The following is a 19,168-nucleotide window of genomic DNA, read 5'->3' as shown; positions in this document are numbered from 1 at the left end:
ATCCTTCCACCCCTCTCTTCCTTCTACCCACCCCTTCCTTCCACCCCCCTTCCTCCCACCCACTTCTTCCTTCCTTCCACCCCTCCCTTCCACCCACCCCTCCCTTCCTTCCTTCCTTCCTTCCTTCCTTTCTCTCACCCCTCACTTCCTTCCAACCACCCCTTCCTCCCTTCCACCCCCCCTTCCTTCCTTCCTTCCTTCCTTCCATTCATCAACCCCTTCCTTCCTTCTTTCCTTCCTTCCTTCCTTCCTCCCACCCCTCCCTTCCTTCCTTCCACCCACTCCTCCCTTCCTTCCTCCCACCCCTCCCTTCCTTCCTTCCTTCCTTCCTTCCTTCCACCCCTCGCTTCCTTCCTTCCTTCCACTCCTCCCTTCCTTTCTTCCACCCACCCCTTCCTCCCTTCCTTTCTTCCACCCACCCCTTCCTCCCTTCCACACACCCCTCTCTTTCTTTCTTTCTTCCACCCACCCCTTCCTCCCTTCCACACACCCCTCTCTTTCTTTCTTCCACCCACCCCTTCCACCCTCCCCTCTCTTCCTTTCTTCCACCCTCCCCTCTCTTCCTCTCCTTCCTTCCTTTCTTCCACCCTCCCCTCTCTTCCTCTCCTTCCTTCCTTCCTTCCTTCCTTCCACCCACCCACCCCTCCCTACCACCCATCCTTCCATCCACCCACCCCTTCCTTCCACCCACCCACCCTTCCTTTTAGTTTCACCCACCCACCCCTCCCTTCCATCCACCTCTTCTTTCCTTCCTTCCATCCACCCCTTCCTTCCACCCCACCCCTTCCTTCCTTCCACCCACCCTTTCTTTCCTTCCACCCACCACTCCCTCCTCTCCTTCCTTCTACCCACCCCTTCACTGTAAAATACATTTGTTAAATTTACAGTTACAAGCATGAATTGAAGAGGCATGATGGACTTTTTTAACCAGCTGGAGGGCCAGAGTTACCCACTCCTATCTGAAATAGTGGCTCTCATGGTCTGACTGGATCCCACTACCAAGTAGGAACCAGGTCCAAACCTAAAAAGGGATTACAGGGCTGGGTGCATAAGACTGCTGGCAGGGCAGAATTTTAGAAATGCTCCTAAGTATGAAGGAAGTATCACTGTCTTTAAATCGTTTGTGCCAAAACATTGTTTTTACATGGCAGTGAAAATTTTGCATCTAAAAGAAAAACATGCTTCCAGTTGCAGCTTTTTACTATACAGTGCTATTCCTCCAAAATATTTAACTTCATGAGCAATAGTCCAAGAACAGAACTACTATGAGCCAGATGGACGTGCTACAGTCAGCTGAAAGTTAGGAGCACAGGAATTGTCATTTGAACGTTTTTTTTCTTTATTATTTGTTAGGCTACCTATAGTTCTGTCAAAATTTATTTTGGAAATTACACTTGACAGCACAGAACTGTTCTACATTTAATTTGACACATTCTATTAAAATGATAGTAAACTCTGTATTTTTATTTTAACCTACAGATAAGCTTATAATAAAGTTTACCTGTAGGTTACATGATTATCTACTAAACTTTCACAGTTTAACAGACATTCTAGGGAGCAACAGCTGGTGACATCACCGACGCATGCACTCGGAAGGAATGACATATCAGTGCCATTCCTTCAGAGCTCTGTGCCGTGGCTCCCGTGCACATGTACAGGAGTGACCTCATCATGGCTTGGCCATTCAAGCAGCCACAGCCTGCAAACCCAGAAGGAAAGTTTCATATGAATTTTGATTTTGTACTGAAATGAATCGAACGTGTCTAAACATTGACTTGTAACTCATGTCTTTCCTGGCTATCCATATGTGGCTGACTCTTTGGTTTAAAGGATAGTCTGCAGAACAGTGCAAAACAAATTACTGTATATGTCCTTTGATGGCAAACATCTCTTTGGTGCCTTCCTGGACAACTTTATTGACGATGTTGCTGGATGAAGGAGTACCCTTTTGCCCTAGCAGCAGGTAGCAGGTCCCACTGATGTCATGGCTATGGAAAAGAAAGTTATGTGTGCTGAATTGCAGGTCTCATTGATGTAATGGATACTGGGAAGTCATCTATATGTACAGGATTTCAACTCTCACTGATGTCATGCATACTAAGAAATGAGCTATGTGCACTGGAGTACAGGTCCTACTGATGTCATGGATACTGGGGACTGAGCTACAGTATGTATGCTAGATTGCAGCTTTCACTAATGTAATGGGTACTGGTGAGTGAATTATATGCACTGGAATGCACTCTCTCTATTATTATGGAAGCTGAGTAGTGAGCTATGTGTACTGGATTGCAGGTCTTTCTGGCGAATAGATACTACGGAATGAGCTATGTGCGCTGGATTGTAGGTTTATCTGATGTAATAGGGGAGTGAGCAATGTATGGTGGATTACAGGTTTACGTGATGTCATGGATACTAGGGAGGAAGCTGTGTGTGGTGGGTTACAGGTCTCAGTGATGTCATTGATACCGGGGAGTGAGCTATATGTGCTGGATTGCAGGTCCTATGAATGTTATGCCTACTGAGAAGTGAGCTGTGTGTGCTGAATTGCCAGTCTCATTGAAGTAATGGATACTGAAGAGCAGGGGTGGACTGTCAACTCATGAAGCCCCTGTGTCCTTGCCCACACTCAAAGCACACCCAAAAAGCCTATAAAAGTATTACTGGTTTTAAAGTCTTACAAATACTTTTGAAACTGTTAAGTGTTCTGTATGTGTTGGATTTAGGTTTCACTAATTGTATGCAAGCTGCTGGCTGAAGTGTGCCCATCTTAATACAGATTTTCCTGATTATTATTATTATACAGTATTTATAAAGCGCCAATAGTTCGCTCAGCGCTGTACATTACAGAGGGGGACAGAACATGTGACAGAACAATACCAATACAATGCAAAACATGAGGGGATTGAGGGCCCTGCTCTTTCGAGCTTACAATCTAGGAGGGAGGGGATGGTGGCACAGGAGGAGATAGCTGTGGGGGATGGAGTGGTAGGAAGAGTGGAGGAGGTCGGCAAGTTAGCAGGGGGTGGGGTAGGCTTCCCTGAAGAGATGGGTTTTCAGGGTGCTCCTAAAGGAGAGGAGAGTAGGTGATAATCTGATGGGTTGGGGCAGGGAGTTCCAGAGGATGGGTGACACCCTGGAGATGTCCTGGAGGCGGGCATGGGAGGAGGAGACCAGGGAACTAGAGAGAAGGAGGTCTTGTGAGGAGCGGAGTGTGCGTGCTGGGCGGTACTTGGATATTAGGTCAGTGATGTAGTTTGGGGCAGTATGGTGGACAGCATTGTACGTCAGCGTTAGGATTTTGAATTTGATCCATTGCGCAAACGGAAGCCAGTGGAGGGATTGGCAGAGGGGGGTGGCGGAGACGGAGCGGTTGGAAAGGTGAATGAGTCTGGCAGCCGTATTCAGGATCGACTGAAGTGGGGATAGCCAGCGGCGAGGCAGGCCAGTGAGGAGGGAGTTGCAGTAGTCGAGTCGTGATATGATGAGGGAGTGGATGAGCTGTTTAGTGGTTTCTGGAGTTAGGAACGTGCGTATTTTGGCGATGTTGCGGAGGTGGAGTCTGCACGAGTTTGTTAAAGATTGGACTTGGGGCTGGAAGGATAAGTTGGAGTCCAGAATGACACCAAGTACTCTGGCCTGCGGGGCGGGTTTGATGGTAGCGTTGTTGGATGTGATAGAGAAGTCAATGGGGGGTGGTGTCCGGGCTGGGGGGAAGACAAGAAACTCGGTTTTGGAGAGGTTCAGTTTAAGGAAGTGGAGCGACATCCAGTCTGATATGTCGCTCAGCAGGTGTGTGATTCGGGCGGAGACCGAGGGGGTGAGGTGGGGGGTTGAGAGATAGATTTGTGTGTTGTCGGCATAGAGGTGGTTGTTGAAGCCGTGAGAGTGTATCAGTTGGCCAAGGGAGGAGGTGTAGATGGAGAAGAGAAGGGGCCCGAGGACAGAGCCTTGAGGGACCCCAACAGAGAGGGGGAGTGAGGTGGTAGCATTATAGGTAACGCTGAAAGAGCGTTGTGACAGGTAGGATGAGAGCCAGGAGAGAGCGGAATCTCTGAGGCCAAGGGAGTGTAGTTTTTTGAGGAGGAGGGGGTGATCGACTGTGTCGAAGGCCGCAGAAAGGTCAAGGAGTAGGAGCACTGAATAGTGGCCATTAGCTTTGGCGGTTAGCAGGTCGTTGGAGAGTTTGAGTAAGGCAGTTTCGGTGGAGTGTAGGGGACGGAAGCTGGACTGTAGGTGATCGAGGAGGTTGTTGTCGTTGAGGTGAGAGCATAGGTGGGTGTAGACTAGGCGCTCAAGGAGTTTAGATGTAAATGGGAGCAGGGAGATGGGCCTGAGATTGTTCGGGTCATTGGGGTCCAGGGAGGGCTTTTTAAGTATGGGGGTGATGTATGCATGTTTCAGAGGGGAGGGGAGGGGAAAGTGCTGGAGAAGAGGGAGAGATTGAAGATGTGGGTGAGGGAGCGTAGGATGGAGGGGGAGGGAGGTCGTAGGAGTTGTGAGGGGATAGGGTCGAGGGGGCAGGTGGTGAGGCGGGCATCAGAGAGGATCTTGGAGACTTCCTCGATGGTAGTAAGGTCAAAGGTGCGGAGTGTTGGGGGAGCTTCAGTATGAGGAATGTTGGGTGGGGTGGAAGAGGAGGTCAGAGCAGTGGTGGGGCCATGGGAGAGGGGTGATGAGGGAGTAGCTGAGTGAGGGGGAAGGGGGTTGGAGGGAGTTTGAGCAGCGACGAAGTCCCTGCGGGTTATGTCGAGGGGGAGGGGGGATGAGGGGGTAGTTGTGTGAGAGGGGACGGGTTGAGAGGGCGTGTGAGTTGCGGCAATGTCCTTGCGAATTGTGTCAATCTTGTTTTTGAAGTGATTGGCAATCTCAAGGGCGGTGAGTGAGGTGCTGGGTGGAGGTGGGGGTGGAGAGAGTAGAGAGTTGAAGGTGGAGAAGAGTCGGCGAGGATTGGAGGAGAGGGCCTTGATGAGGGTCAGGAAGTAGGCTTGTTTGGCTGCGTGGAGGGAGGAGGTGTAGGTGTGGAAGGCAGATTTGTAGCGGGTGAAGGCTTGTTGGGATTTTGTTTTGCGCCATAGTCGCTCCAGGGCACGACTGTGTTGTTTGAGGGTTTTGGTGTGATCAGTCTGCCAGGGCTGGAGCGGTCGGGGTCTGATGTTGCATGTGGTTAAAGGCGCTAGTGAGTCAAGGGCTGTAGAGAGCGCGTTGTTGAGAGCGCGTTGTTGTAGGCGGTCATAGCCAAGTCGGGGCAGGACAGGGGGAGGATGCGGTCGTGGAGTTGATCAGCTGCAGAGTGGAGGGGGGCAGGGTTAAGGTTGCGGAGGTTATGGCTGGTAGTAGTGTGACATTTGGAGGGGTAGGCGTTGGAGGACGAGGAGATAGAGAAGGTAATCAGGTTGTGGTCAGAGAGAGCAAAGGGGGTGTTAGTGAGGTTGTGGGGAGCGCAGCCGTTGGAGAAGACAAGATCAAGGAAGGCAAATATACTGGGAGTGTACTCTTTGAACTTGCCCAAGGATTACTTTGTAATAATAAAAGGTGGAAATGATAGAAAAATTTTGAGACATATCAGGACATATCAGGAATTCACACAGGGACTGAGCGGTCCGCTTTTTGGAGAAAATAAAGAAATGCACCCATAATAATTAGAAAATGTGCAATTACTATTTCTTTATTTACATGCCTGGAGAGCACTGCTCAGTAGATCTTGGGTGCAATGCACAGGTCCCTGCAGACTCTTTCTATGGCCGCTGGTTCATGCTGAGGTATGGACTTTGAGTGAAGTGACATCACAGCACTTGTGTTCCATTGAGTGCTATGAGTCTCTCTGCCATAGCGGCAGATAAGACTTGACTTGCATGGGCAACTCATGCACAATCTTGTCATTCCATGGGTGCAAGGTACAGTATTTAGTAATTCACAGAATACGTTGCTAGGCAATCAAGGCAGCTGAAGAATCCAGCCCCAGAACAACACTGGGAGAAGATGGCAGCAACTGTGGGATGAGTGGACATTGCATCGCTGGAAAAGAGTGCTTTGGGAGGTAAGTATACCAATATGCGCAAATATATTGTGATGGTATAACTTTAATGCAGTATTTAGGTTATAAAATGCAATGTTAGGTGTGGTACCAGTAGAGCATGTCTACATTAGACATGTCTTTTGTATGCAACAATGCTGGCATTGTGTTTGTCTCTTACTGATTATATTTACATACACAATAAAAAAAAAATTAACAATGAATCCATCAAAGCATAGTACATTTTCATAAACTGACTGCCTAATCACAAACTCATAATTATATATTTTGTTAACTAGAATGTTTAATTGCATGTCTTTATTTAGTAATTGAGTTCTATGCAAACAGAGTTGTTGCATTTAAAACCATTTGTGCTGATCTAGTTGATTGTGGTACATTATTTCCTGTCCATTGCACTAAGGTTGATAAGTCATTTATTTCAACAGAAATACAATTTTGCCAAAAACTGATTACATTAGAGCAGGCGTATAAAATTCAAGGAGGTCCGGTCACTACAAGTTTCTTCTGGCTGAGGTCCGAATAGGGTGTGCCCATCAGTGTGCCCCCTTACATTAAGTGTCACCATCAGAGTGCAACCTTACATCATGTATTCCCATCACATCAGGTGTGCCCATCAGAGTGCCCCTTTACATTAGGTATCCCCATCACATTGCCACCTTACATCAGGTATTCCTGTCAGAGTGCCCCCTTACACTCAAAGTACCCCTTTCTATCATATTTCCCCATCAGAGTGCCCCTTTCCATCATATTTCCCATCAAAGTGCCCCTTTCCATCACATGTGCCAATCAGAGTGCCCCTTTCCACAGTATGTGCCCATTTGTGCTCCCTTAACATAAAATGTGCCCATCAGAGTGCCCCTTAACATAAAATAAGGGGCATGCTGATGGGCACATTTATATTAATGGGCATTCTGATGGATACATTTTATGTTAAGGGGCACTCTGATGGGCATATTCTATGGTGTGCCCACCGGAGTGTACCCTAACATTAAATGTGCCCGTCAGAGTGTCCCTTAACATAAAATATGCCCATCAGAGTGCCCCTTAACATAAAAAAGGGGAATGCTGATGGCCATTTTATGATTTTATGTTAAGGGGCACGCTGATGGGCACATTTATATTAAGGGGAACTCTGATGGGCACGTTCTCTGTTGTGCCCATCAGAGTGCCCCTTAACATTCAATGTGCCCATCAGCGTGCCCCTGTAAGACTAGAACCTACCTTGAGGGCAGACAGGAGCTGTACCGGGATCCTTGCTGGACACTTGTGTACAGGCAGGGAGCAGGAGCCGGAGAGAAAGTGAGCTGAAAGGGGCAGGGCGCACACGTCATGTCATGTTGCCGTGATGACTGCCCTGCTCAGCAGCTGATCTGCCATTGTGGACTGGTGGTCTGGGCGGCAGAGCTGCAGGGGCCGATCGCGGACTGCGGTGACCGATTTAGTGACAGCTGCACTAGAGTGACCAACAGGTATCCATTATGCCACAATGCCTGCAACTTGTACTGTGCATTTAGGCAATTTTGACATATCGGATGCTGAGTTACTACAAATTGCTTGGTTTTCAGGTATTTTTGCTTAGGCATCCCAACAAAGTATTGAAAAACAACCTGTCTTTTAAACCACCACAGATTTCTCATTTGTTTTCAATTATCTAGCTTCAGAATAAAACTACAGTAGGTATGATTGTGAAGGGGTACTGTGGTATCAGTTATGTTTATTCATGTATTAATTTATTTTCAAGAATATTAATAAAGTAAGGCCTTCAACCAATCTATAATTAAAGCTCAAGTCCAACCAAAGCATTTTTCTTTTTTTATTTCTCGATAGAATAGATAGTATTCAGAACTTTGACCAAGCTTTTAGTACTGTCTGTATGCTCATTGGGGAGATATTCCCTCACTTCATAATCCTTTGAGACGAGGAAATCCAATTGAAGTCCTGACCCTTCCCCTATACAAATAAGAAAATAAAACTTGCTTGGAGTTGAGCTTTAAAGCCCAATATCTAAACCCCAATTAAATATTTTGTGGCTTACCCTAGGTAAAGTGTTTTTTTCCCAGCCTTTTGTCCTTTACTTTTACCTTGAGAATAATACATTTCTGTTCCTGGGTTGCTTCTCAAACTCCTCCATTGTACCTATGCAGGGAGTCATGGTTGCCACCCAGGTTGGACTTCAAAAGTGTCGGAATTTGTTCATCTCCATTACATGGGGAATGGGTGGACAGATAGATTACTGAAAATAGGTATCATTTTCTGCTTCTAGTTCAGCTCACAGGAAGTCACATGGACACTGCATTTCTGGCAAGATCAACATTTTTTTTGTACTTGCTAAAGATGTTTTAGCTTGGCAAAAAAAAAAAAGTTCAGCCACCACATTTTAAGGATTGGTAAACTACAACATATTGGTGGACTAGTAGATTACTAAAGGGAGCTACCATTGTTTTATACGTCTGGTTGAGCTCACAGGAATTGACATGTGTATTGCATTTCTGACAAGATCAACATTTGTTTTATTGCATTTGAGAATGTTTTAGCTTGAAAAAGATAACCCAAGTGGGCTCAGTGACATTAGTTGCCACACCAACACAACAATGATGTTCCCACAGACCCGATCATGCCAGTTGCTGGGTCTCTCTGATATGCGATTCTTACAGCCTACTTCCCTGTGTACCTCACACTGTGCTCCAAATGACTGCCTTGAGTCCAGGAACTCTCTGCCCCTCCATTTTTTTTTTTGCAGGCTCTATCCTCTCCCAGATTGAACAGCAGTCCATTGCCTCTTCCTCTGCTATTCCAGCTGGTGGTGGTGGTGGTGGTGGGGGGGGGGGGGGGCTTTTCCCTGGTTGCACAGTCCTAAAGCATACAGTGTCCTCTTTCTCCCCTCTCTCCGTACACAGCCACTCTTTGGCTGGCTGGGAGAGGAAGTGTGGGGGCAGCAGTTCATACCGACTCTATATCTTCTTTGAGCCTGCTCAGTGGCACTTCACAGACTGATAAGTCTTTCTTTTGGGTGCCCTATTTTCAGCCTTCATTTGCAGTGAGTCAATCATTATGGCTGCTGGTTCTCAGGCAGGGAGCTAGTAATGTTGATTACAGGTAATCACGATAAATAGATTCTTTGAGAGCAGTTATTAAAAGAAGGGGAGTGTGCAGAGGTATGGGAGTTTACTCTAAGATCACATACCTACTTTCACAACCTGAAGGTGGTGACGTGAAGTGTAAAGGCAACAGAATGGCATCAGAGTAAAGTGGACAACCCAGGCATAGCTAGTGTCCTTCAGGTGCAGTGTACCTAGCCAAGATGACTGTAGAAGCAATCCATGTACAAATGCACACTGCTTCATGAACACAGTATTCATCAGGACTTTTTTGACACACCCAGAAAATCCAAAACCTGTGTTACAATACTTTTGCCTTAAGGTATGCCACTGGAAGTGGCAAACTTTGGCCCTCCATGGGCGGTGAAATCACAACATACCTCTCTTTGGGATCCCTGCATTCTCTATACCTGTGATATGTACCTTTTTAAGAAGCTGAAATATGTTTACTGTTAGCTTGACTTTTTTTCCAGATTGTGGTTCAGAAATTCTTCATTTGTCTGTTTTCTGTATCCTTGCTTCCCTACCAAGGTACAATAAATGTCCAAAAGCTTAGACTCATCTTCTGCCTAAAAGGCATATTACAAATGCCTTCTCTGCTGGATCCTGGACCCTCCTGAGGAACTCCCATGCCAAACCGGCCCTTCCATAGCTTTATTTCCAAGGATAGTGCACTTACAGGTTGTTCTGGCACATCTGGTAGGATTGTCTGAAAGTTAAGTACTAATAACTGATATGTACAAATACTGGTGTATCTTTTTACAAGGATCTGTACAAAGTTTTGTTGAGCAAAATAAGAAAGCTTGCACCAATACCCAATTTAAACTGGTTACTCATATCTCAATGGAAGCCAAAAGGCTGATAGCCAGGGCCTGGGAGTCCCTCCTGGAAAACCAGTGCTTGCAGAAGTCAGGCATTGTTTTTCACAGATCATTCTTTCAGGGGGAAAACATTCTTACATTCCTTGACTGCCTCCATGCAGCATACTTGCATCTTTTGACTACCTTTTATATAGCATACTTGTAGCCTTTGACTGTCTCCCTGCAGCATGCTGTGTGTTTGCAGTCTAACTGCCTCCTAGCTACATGCCTACAGTCTAAAAACCTCTTGACAGCATACCTGCTGTCTGACTGCCTTCCCACAGTTTTTGACTGACTCCTTGCATCGTTCACACAGTAGGATTGTCTCCTTGCAACACGCTTGCATTTTGTTTTCCAATGTCCCTGCAGTATACCTACAATATTTTTATGACCTCTCTGCAGCATTTTTAAAGTCTTTGACTGCCTCCCTGAACTATGCTTGAAGTCTGTGTATGCCTTCCTTTAGTGTACTTGCAATCCCTTGCTGCCTCCTGGCAGCATTCTTTAATTCTGATTGCCTCCTTAGTCCATGACAACCACCTCCTTGCAAGTGTGCACACATTTTGACTGCATCCCTGCAGCATTCCTGAAGTCTCTGACTGCCTCTTTGCAGCATGCTCACAGTCTCTACCTTACCTCTCTGCAGTGCGCCTGTAGCCTAACTGCCTCTCCGCAGTATGCCCTCAGTCTCTGGCTGCCTCTCTACAGTGTGCTTGTATTCTCTGACTGCCTCTCTGCAGTATGCTTACAGTTTCTTTATGCCTTCCTAAAACATGCTCATAGTCTCTACCTTCCTTGATGCAGTGTGCCCAGGGCCAGTGCTTCCACTAGGCAAACTAGGCAACCGCCTAAGGCGCACTGCCATCTAAGGGGCACCTGGATGCAGCACAGGCCAGCACTCTGTGTGGAACACTGCCAAATCATGAATGATTCTTCAGCTGAGGGAAGGGGCAGCAGAGGGGAGGAAAAAAGGACAGAGGAAGATGCCGGTTGTCTGGGGCCAGTGTAGCAGCTGAGCTGCCGATCCTTCCAGTCTTTCTCTCAAACTCAGTCCCTTACTGCAAGCTGGCTGGTGGCTGTTGATCACTTTGGAGTTCCAGCCCTTCTCTTCCCAGTCATCAGCGGAGGTGGAGCTGTGTCTGCAGAGGAAGGTAATGTCTGACTCTGATATCTCGTGTCTGTGTGAGTGTGATCCATCACAAGTGCAATGTGTCAGTGAGTGATGACATCATCACGATCCAAAAGCCTTCTCTTCTAGTGCCTGCTGCGCCTGCTGATGGTGTGTTATCTTGGATCTGTCACTGTGTGGGATCGCTCAGTTCAGATGTTCTCTGTATGTGTATGGGCTGGGCTGCCTGATGTCACAGCGTTTTACCTCCTCCCATTGCCTGGGGAATTCCATCCTGGGATCTGTCAGATTGTGGATCCATCATCCTCCACTCACTGCAACTGTTACTCTGCCACTGCCAGCCACAGATACAGTCCATCCCTGACACTAAAATAAATGACACTATAATATTTCATCCATTGTGACAATCTATCTTTTTTAAAAACGCTTATAATTTTATTTATCAGCTACTACAAAGATTTCTTAGTTACAAACACATACACATCACATTCTTGCTATGATATCTCCTTGCAGACACTAGGACAGAATTATTCCCAACCTTTTTAGTTACCAGTTTACTAATTTTATACTAACAACAAAAGGACAAGTATGCTATGTTTTTATAGGATCAGTTTCTTTCTTTCTCCAAAGGAAAGGTGCAAAGCCTAGATGTACCTGTTTTCAGACTGACGTTTTTATCTTCTTTTTCAGATGATCTTGGTAGCAGTGTTCTCAGAAACAGGATTCTTTGATTACTGTGCTGTTAAAGTAAGTAAAGACAACAAGGAGGGGAGGGATAATTTAATGTTTTTATTATACTTTATTGTATAGGTTTTTAGCAATTTGTAATTCTCTCTCTTAAAAAAAAAAAGAATGCCAAGTCATTAATCTATATTAAATTCTTAAACTCACCATTAAGGATTGCATTCAACATTTTCTTGATCTTTTAGGCCATAGCTGTTATACCAAGATATGGCTTTTGGTATGAAAGAACTTAATTTCCCGTTAGGAGAATCCCCTGTATATTCCCCATAACGGAATATACAGCAGTACAATAAGCATGCAGTGCTGTTGAAATCTCTTAGTTATATTGAGCTTTGCAGTCCATTGGTCTTGAGGGCAATTGCATGTTTTGCTACACAGTATAATTTGATAAGGCAGTTCAAAGAGCAATAATGTACTGTAACCCAATCATTTTATCTTTTGTCACTTTAGTGCAGTCAGAGAAATACAGTCAATGAATATTGGTTGCTGTGGTTTACTGCACTTTGTACACTGCTCTTTTGCCGTTGAGTTTCAAGGAATATGGAGTTTAGATTTCCCCACTTTGTATTTCCCATATCATTTTATGCAGAAAAATGCAGACACCACAATATAAATAAAGTATAAAGGTACTATATGCCAAAAACAACCATGTGATGGTTGTGCTGCATAATCTACCTAATTAAAACAGATTTGTGAAGGCTTGTGATAAAATTGGGCCAAGACAAATGCTTCGTGGGTAGGCCGAGACTTTTTTAGTCGCCCCTCGTATATTCTATTTATTACAGGTATTTACTGTATATTGTGCCATCAATTTAAGCAATGATTTATATATTTATTATACATTCACATCAGTCTCTGCCCTCAAGGAGCTTGCAATCTAAAGTCTTAACTTACATTAATACATACACATACTAATACCAATTTAGACTGGAGCCTGTTAACCTACCAGCATGTCTTCGGAGTGTGTGAGCAAACCGGAGTATCCGGAGGAAACCCACACAGACACAGGGAGAACATGCAAACTCCATGCAGGTAGTGACGAAGTTGGGATTTGAACTAATTACTTATTGAGACTGAGATACATAGTAAAAAAAAAAAAGATATCCAAGCCAGAATGAGAAAAAAATGAAACAATTTCAGAGCCAGTTATCTCTAATTTCCGTAAGGGTTCAGTTGAAGCATGTAATTGGACTTTTTTTCAGAAAGACAAACTGGAAAATATATTAACCAACAGCAATCCAAGTTTGAGTTTAGTAACCAAAGTTCAAGTGTTGTTGAACAATGTTTTATTCAGGCCAGGGCCAATGTGCAGCCATAATAGGCCTACATTTACCAGCACACAAGTGCCAGTTAGTGTTTTATTCATTTGCTGGAGCTTTGCTTATGAAACCCTACTACCTTTCAGGAAAACCCCACCTATTTTCATTAGGTCTTGGGTGGTTCAGAACGCTGCAATGCTAATTAAGGCGTGGCAGAAAAATGTATTCACTGTTATTCCACACACAAGAGCTGGCCAGGAAATGTGACTTGGTAGCATTTCTTTCTCTAAATGTCATTTTTTTTGCTATAGTACATCCTCAAGGTGTGCCACTTAATGTGTAGGTTTAAAACATCCTGCAAGCATTTTATTCAAATTAATTTTTTGTATTTTTAATGTTGAAAGTTAAGCCTTTAATTTTTTTTACGACTTACCGGTAATTTTTTACCAATGGAGTATAGCAATGGTACAATTAGTGCACATTCAAATATAAATTGCCAGCATCAAGTTAATACAGTACAGTGCCAAGTATAGAATCCAATGGGAGAGTCACAGCTAAGATCCTCAGATGTGTGTAGATACTCTGCTGAAAGCGTAACTGGGACAAAAGGAGGGAATGAAGGAATAGCGGTAGAAAAAAGAAGGTGGAGGGGGTGGGGACAGAATTAGAAGGTGAGGAAGAATTAGGAATAAAACGTGAAGAAGATGAAGGTCTCACCAAGAGGATTTTCCGGCATCACCATCAAATATGGACACAAGATCCTACTTCACCACAGTTTCTTCAAGACATTAGGGATTGCTGAAGAGGAGAGCAAAATGCTAATAATTGAGATGTAAAGAACCATCGATGTAGTCGATTTTGGACCATTTCTTTATAAAATTAACTTCTAAAGGCTTTCCTAGGCTAACAGAGTGCATAATGCCATTGTTGGGTGGTAAAAAGTTCCCCAGTTCATGTTCCCATTTATACATAAAGAAAATGCAGCGCTGTGTGATGTTACTATATTGTGGGCAGATATAAATAATAAATGAAACCAAAGCAAATTAATAAATGAATAAATAAATCAATAAATAAATCACAGTCCAGTAATGGTGCTCGCTGATTCCCAGTGCAAAAGTTAGAAATGCGCACTAACCAGAAACGTATTAATAATACATATGTGTATATGATATCATGGAGATTCCCCTCTCTTTTCTGGTCTGGTAATGGGCAGGAGCTGAAGATAGTAGAGATGAAGCGCCCTCGTGTGGCGAAATGAAGGTACAGCAGGTCACAGAAATCCTTACAGAAGTGTGTGAAGTGGAAAATTCCTCCTCTCAAAGGCTGGTGCAGGGATCAATCTGGGTCTGCAGAAGCTGAAAAGGCTCATCGCAGAAGACACAGGAAAGAACCCATAGTGTAGTAGGTTGATGAAAATGATTTTATTCAAGAAAAACAGGAGTGTTCAGAAAAAACTCACAATGGTGCCAGGTTTAATCAAATGACTGACCCTTTAAGATTAAAGATGGCGGCCGGGCCTCCACGTGACACCGGCGGCGTAGTGTCAATGGCGTCCTGGGCTCCACTGACGCGTTTCGTGCGCACGCACTTCTTCAGAGGTAGATCCACAGCTCTACCTCTGAAGAAGTGCGTGCGCCCGAAACGCGTCAGTGGAGCCCAGGACGCCATTGACACTACGCTGCCGGTGCCACGTGGAGGCCCGGTGGCCATCTTTAATCTTAAAGAGTCAGTCATTTGATTAAACCTGGCACCATTGTGAGTTTTTTCTGAACACTCCTGTTTTTCTTGAATAAAATAATTTTCATCAACCTACTACACTATGGGTTCTTTCCTGTGTCTTCTGCGATGAGCCTTTTCAGCTTCTGCAGACTCAGATTGATCCCTGCACCAGCCTTTGAGAGGAGGAATTTTCCACTTCACACACTTCTGTAAGGATTTCTGTGACCTACTGGACCTCCATTTCGCCACACGAGGGCGCTTCATCTCTACTATCTTCAGCTCCTGCCCATTACCAGACCAGAAAAGAGAGGGGAACCTCCATGATATCAATACACATGTGTATTATTATTACGTTTCTGGTTAGTGCACATTTCTAACTTTTGCACTGGGAATCAGCGAGCACCATTACTGGACTGTGATTTATTTATTTATTGATTTATTTATTCATTTGCTTTGGTTTCATTTATTTTTTATATCTACCCGCAATATAGTAACATCACACAGTGCTGCATTTTCTTTATGTATATATTTTTGGGACTTTTATGTGTTTTCCTTGAATGTTCAGCTGCTGACCATTGGAGCGCTCACTGTATTTTTTATACTCTCATGCATGTTCCCATTTAGGCATTGCAGGGAGTTTCTCAGCTAACAATCTTTTCCTCTTTTAGTTGAATCAGTAGTTGTATAGAAAGAATGAAGGAACTGTAGAAGTGGGTCGTCTCCCTGTTTTATGGAAGATAAGTGTTGTAATTGAACTAACTTATAAAAGTCCATATTAATGATGGAATAGGAAAAAGATTTCTTCTTGTCAAGACATTTATTTGATTCCATCATTTGGAGTCGTAGTAGGGATTATTTTGTTTTGGTATGTAACCAGAAGTTTATTGGGGTAGCCCCATTTGTACAGGATTTTTCATGTGTAGAGGGCATTTTTATTTTATTTTAATCTCTTCCGTTTCTGGGTAGTGGAGTGTGCATCTGGCAAGAATTTCAATTGCCCAGTGATAGCTTGTCTGTTACATGGGAAAAAAATGTAGTCTTGCTAGTACATCTCTGGAAAAAGCTGGTGAGAGATGTTTAGGCTTGATAAGCCTGTGTGCTCCGGCTATGATGAGATCTTGCAGAAATAGTAAGGGAAAGATCACTTCAATGGTGAAGATAAATCCGTTCAGAAGGGGCCACCAATTCAGGAATGCACATGAATTGTATGATGTTCTACATGATCTGTCTTCAAGGTGTCACCTTCTCTTTAAGTCTTTCTGGAGACTGTTCCTGGTAGTACATTTTCAATACAGGTAGAACATTCAGCAATTTGAGAAATTTGAGTCTGGATATGAGTAGCAGACTTCTGTAAATCAAGCTACATACAGTATCTTTATTGTATCTTTATAGTGTCAGTGGCAATTGTTTAAACTGAAATGCTGAGGCTGTTGTGTGTGGGGCTGGAAGTTCTTCTAATAAATTTCTAGATTCATGAATATCAGGCAAAAAGATAAATTGTTTACAGTAACCTTTGTGTAGGCTGACTGTAATGGTGATGTGGCAGACCTTTTAGTCAAATCTTTCATGGAAGAAGTAGGATCTAAGATACCATCCTTTGCAGCAGCCACTGAGTCCAGTGTGTCCACAGCGCTTCTCCTGTGTGTCAGCACCATCTTGGCTGTCTTTTGCATCAGGTTTAGGGAAGAAACCCATCAGCTCGCATGGTGGCTTAGGGTTTTTTTTTCTCCTTGTTCATGGTCTCCACTGAGCAAACGGCTGTTCCAGAGGAATAGGTGGAATAGAGAATGCATGTTATTGCAACGGGTTGCTTATGAAAGCAGGAGGAGAGCAGAGCTCATGGTTCAGGTGGCTACGTTTGTCAATGGCTTGGACATGCCCCTCTCAAACTTTAAGCCTTTTAAAAAAGCCCGCTCCCTGCCAAGTGTTTTTTTTTATGTCGGCATTGGCCCATGTCTTACATGCCAGTGCTTAGCTACCCATGCCCCTTTTTTACTCAAAAGCTTGCAAATTGAGTTTGAAAAGGGCCACAATTTTTTTTAGATTCAGCTTCCATATGGATCTGAGTACTGTGCTCCTGATTTGCAGTTTTTTGTTCCTTTGTTTGGCAAACCTTTTAGTGAACCAAACTTTGCTTGGTTTGATTATCAATCAGGAATTGTGTTTGAGTTGAGTATTGTGTGCTTTTTTTTTAGATGAACTCAAGAAAAAAAATGCATTTTCCTGGTTACTGCTTAGGAATAATAAATATTCTTAGATGTTCCATCTAGGAATGCAGATCTGGAGTGTTCGAGTTCTGGTCCAATTTAAGCTAGGGATCTAGTCACTTTTCCCATTATGCTTTTGTTTCTTGGTTTCTTCTTTAGCAGCTCCTATTCCTCGAACGTTCGTATGCCTACCAATATTTGGATGACTTACCATGTGGGGCTATATATGCAGAACTGGGATGCTCCCCAGCAAACCAGAGAAAGCGAGTTCACATACTGTGTCAGATGGCTTTAGAATTTAGAATGGTTCAAGGTAAGGGCAGGAGCAATCTGGACTAGAGGTTCTGTGGATGTCAAGCTTGCAGTAGTTTGGGCAGGCTAGCTGCAATGGTCAGGGCTGGTGGCAATCAGCATATGTTATCCAGAAAAAAGGTTATGACAATTGGCAATCAATAGCTTATCTGTTATCCTGGCAAAGATCAGGACAGGTGGCAATTGTTACCATATCCATTATCCAGAAAAAGGGCAGGGCAGGCAGTAATCCCTAGAGTAGCTGTTATCTAGGCAAAGGTCAAGGCAGGTAGCAATCAGTAATCTATCTATTCTATAGGCAAAGCTCAGAGCAGGAGGCAACCAGTAACCTATCAGTTATGCAGGCCAAGGTCAGGGTAGACAGAAACAATTAGAGGTACGGCTCTTGGAGCAAGAGACAGGAAACCGTATGCTATCACAAACCAAAAACCCTAGGCTTGTAATGTTTAATAAAGTGCCACATGCTCAAGATGAAACTCGTTACACCTGTAGGTAAAGTTAAAGTAGAAAAAAAAAACTTCTTTTACGATTAATTAATGGGATTGATCTTTACATTGCACACTTTTTAAGGTGAGACAATTAGCTAGCATACAATAAGAAATTGTTCAAATTTTGAGATGTCTTCTTGGTGGCTTTTAAATTGACAATTATTTGTTCCCAGTATGGCGTGATTGGTTTTAAGAAACCAATTTTATTGTTGCAGCTTATGCACATTATTAGTTTGAGACACTGACTAGCAGCTGTTGCTTTCACAATATGAGATAACGTATAGATTTTTTAAAATGTATTTTGACTGTGGTAATATATTGGGGTTATAACGATGAAAAGAGAAAAAGGTAAATGATTTATCTGTTCCTTTTTGTTTTCAGCCTTTAAATCCAGGTATACAATACACTATATACTCTTTTTATGCAAAACTGTTTGGTTACCAAAAGATTTCTCTTAATATGTATGCATATTTTTATGCTTTTTTCTTTTTTTAGGCTTACCGACTCTCTAAAGGAAGAGTGTGGCCCATGATAATAATTCTTTGTCTTATTGCTGCTATTCTCTCTGCATTCCTGGACAATGTCACCACCATGTTGCTTTTTACTCCAGTAACAATAAGGTACTCCAGTTATACTTTTATCATTCAATGATATATGTAAAAGGTAACTTTAAATTTATCATGATTTTTAAATCATTTCATGTTATGAGTTATGCTGTTGAATATATATTTAAACCTCAAGGGTGATGCTTTTAAAAAAAAACAGATTTTGTTATGCCAGTGGGCATGATATATGCTCAAAATTGACCACATGCTTTTGGTAACACTGGCAGAACTACTGCCACAGCACTGCTATGGGGCAAAAGGTGAAGGAGCCTGGTTGGAACTTCAGGGATGAGCAACAGTGGGCAGAAGGAAGATCTTCTATCCTTACAAGCCCATTCCACCTATAGACAGTTAAACAGGACAGCGTAGCCCGATGCAGTCCTCCATTAGAGCTGTTACAGTGGGTCCATTGATACACACTGTACCCGCTCACAGATCTAATAAAAAATACTGGTGCCACGCTGCTTCAATAGGCAAAACTTTCAAGTGTTACTATAAATCAAATTGCACCATTAACGAAATGTTGTGCAACAAAATATAAAATAACAGCAAAATCCAGTATGTTTGTGACAAACAATACTAATCGTGACAGTCCTTATAGTCCTTAAATAGTTCATCTCATGCGAGTCTCTAACAGGCTTGTGACAAAACTCCAGTGCTCCAGAGCAAAAAATGTGTGCTCTACCTCCGTGACACATATGCTCTCACATAAA

The 19,168-nt window shown here is 43.6% G+C and overlaps 1 protein-coding gene across 1 annotated transcript in view; it reads left to right on the top strand.

The window, feature by feature from the left end:
• The window catches only part of OCA2 (OCA2 melanosomal transmembrane protein), a 444,033-nt gene that overhangs the window by 251,568 nt on the left and 173,297 nt on the right, over window positions 1-19,168 (top strand). Inside the window, exons 12-13 of the mRNA XM_089693490.1 lie at window positions 11,812-11,868; window positions 18,346-18,470. Coding sequence (XP_089549616.1) covers window positions 11,812-11,868; window positions 18,346-18,470 — 182 coding nt within the window. The remainder of the gene's footprint in view (window positions 1-11,811; window positions 11,869-18,345; window positions 18,471-19,168) is intronic.

Source organism: Staurois parvus, unplaced genomic scaffold (genome assembly GCF_062004578.1).
Source record: "Staurois parvus isolate SC_StPar_1 unplaced genomic scaffold, SC_StPar_1.0 ptg000634l, whole genome shotgun sequence".
Lineage (NCBI taxonomy): Eukaryota > Metazoa > Chordata > Amphibia > Anura > Ranidae > Staurois > Staurois parvus.
This window is presented reverse-complemented; position numbering and strand designations above follow the sequence as displayed.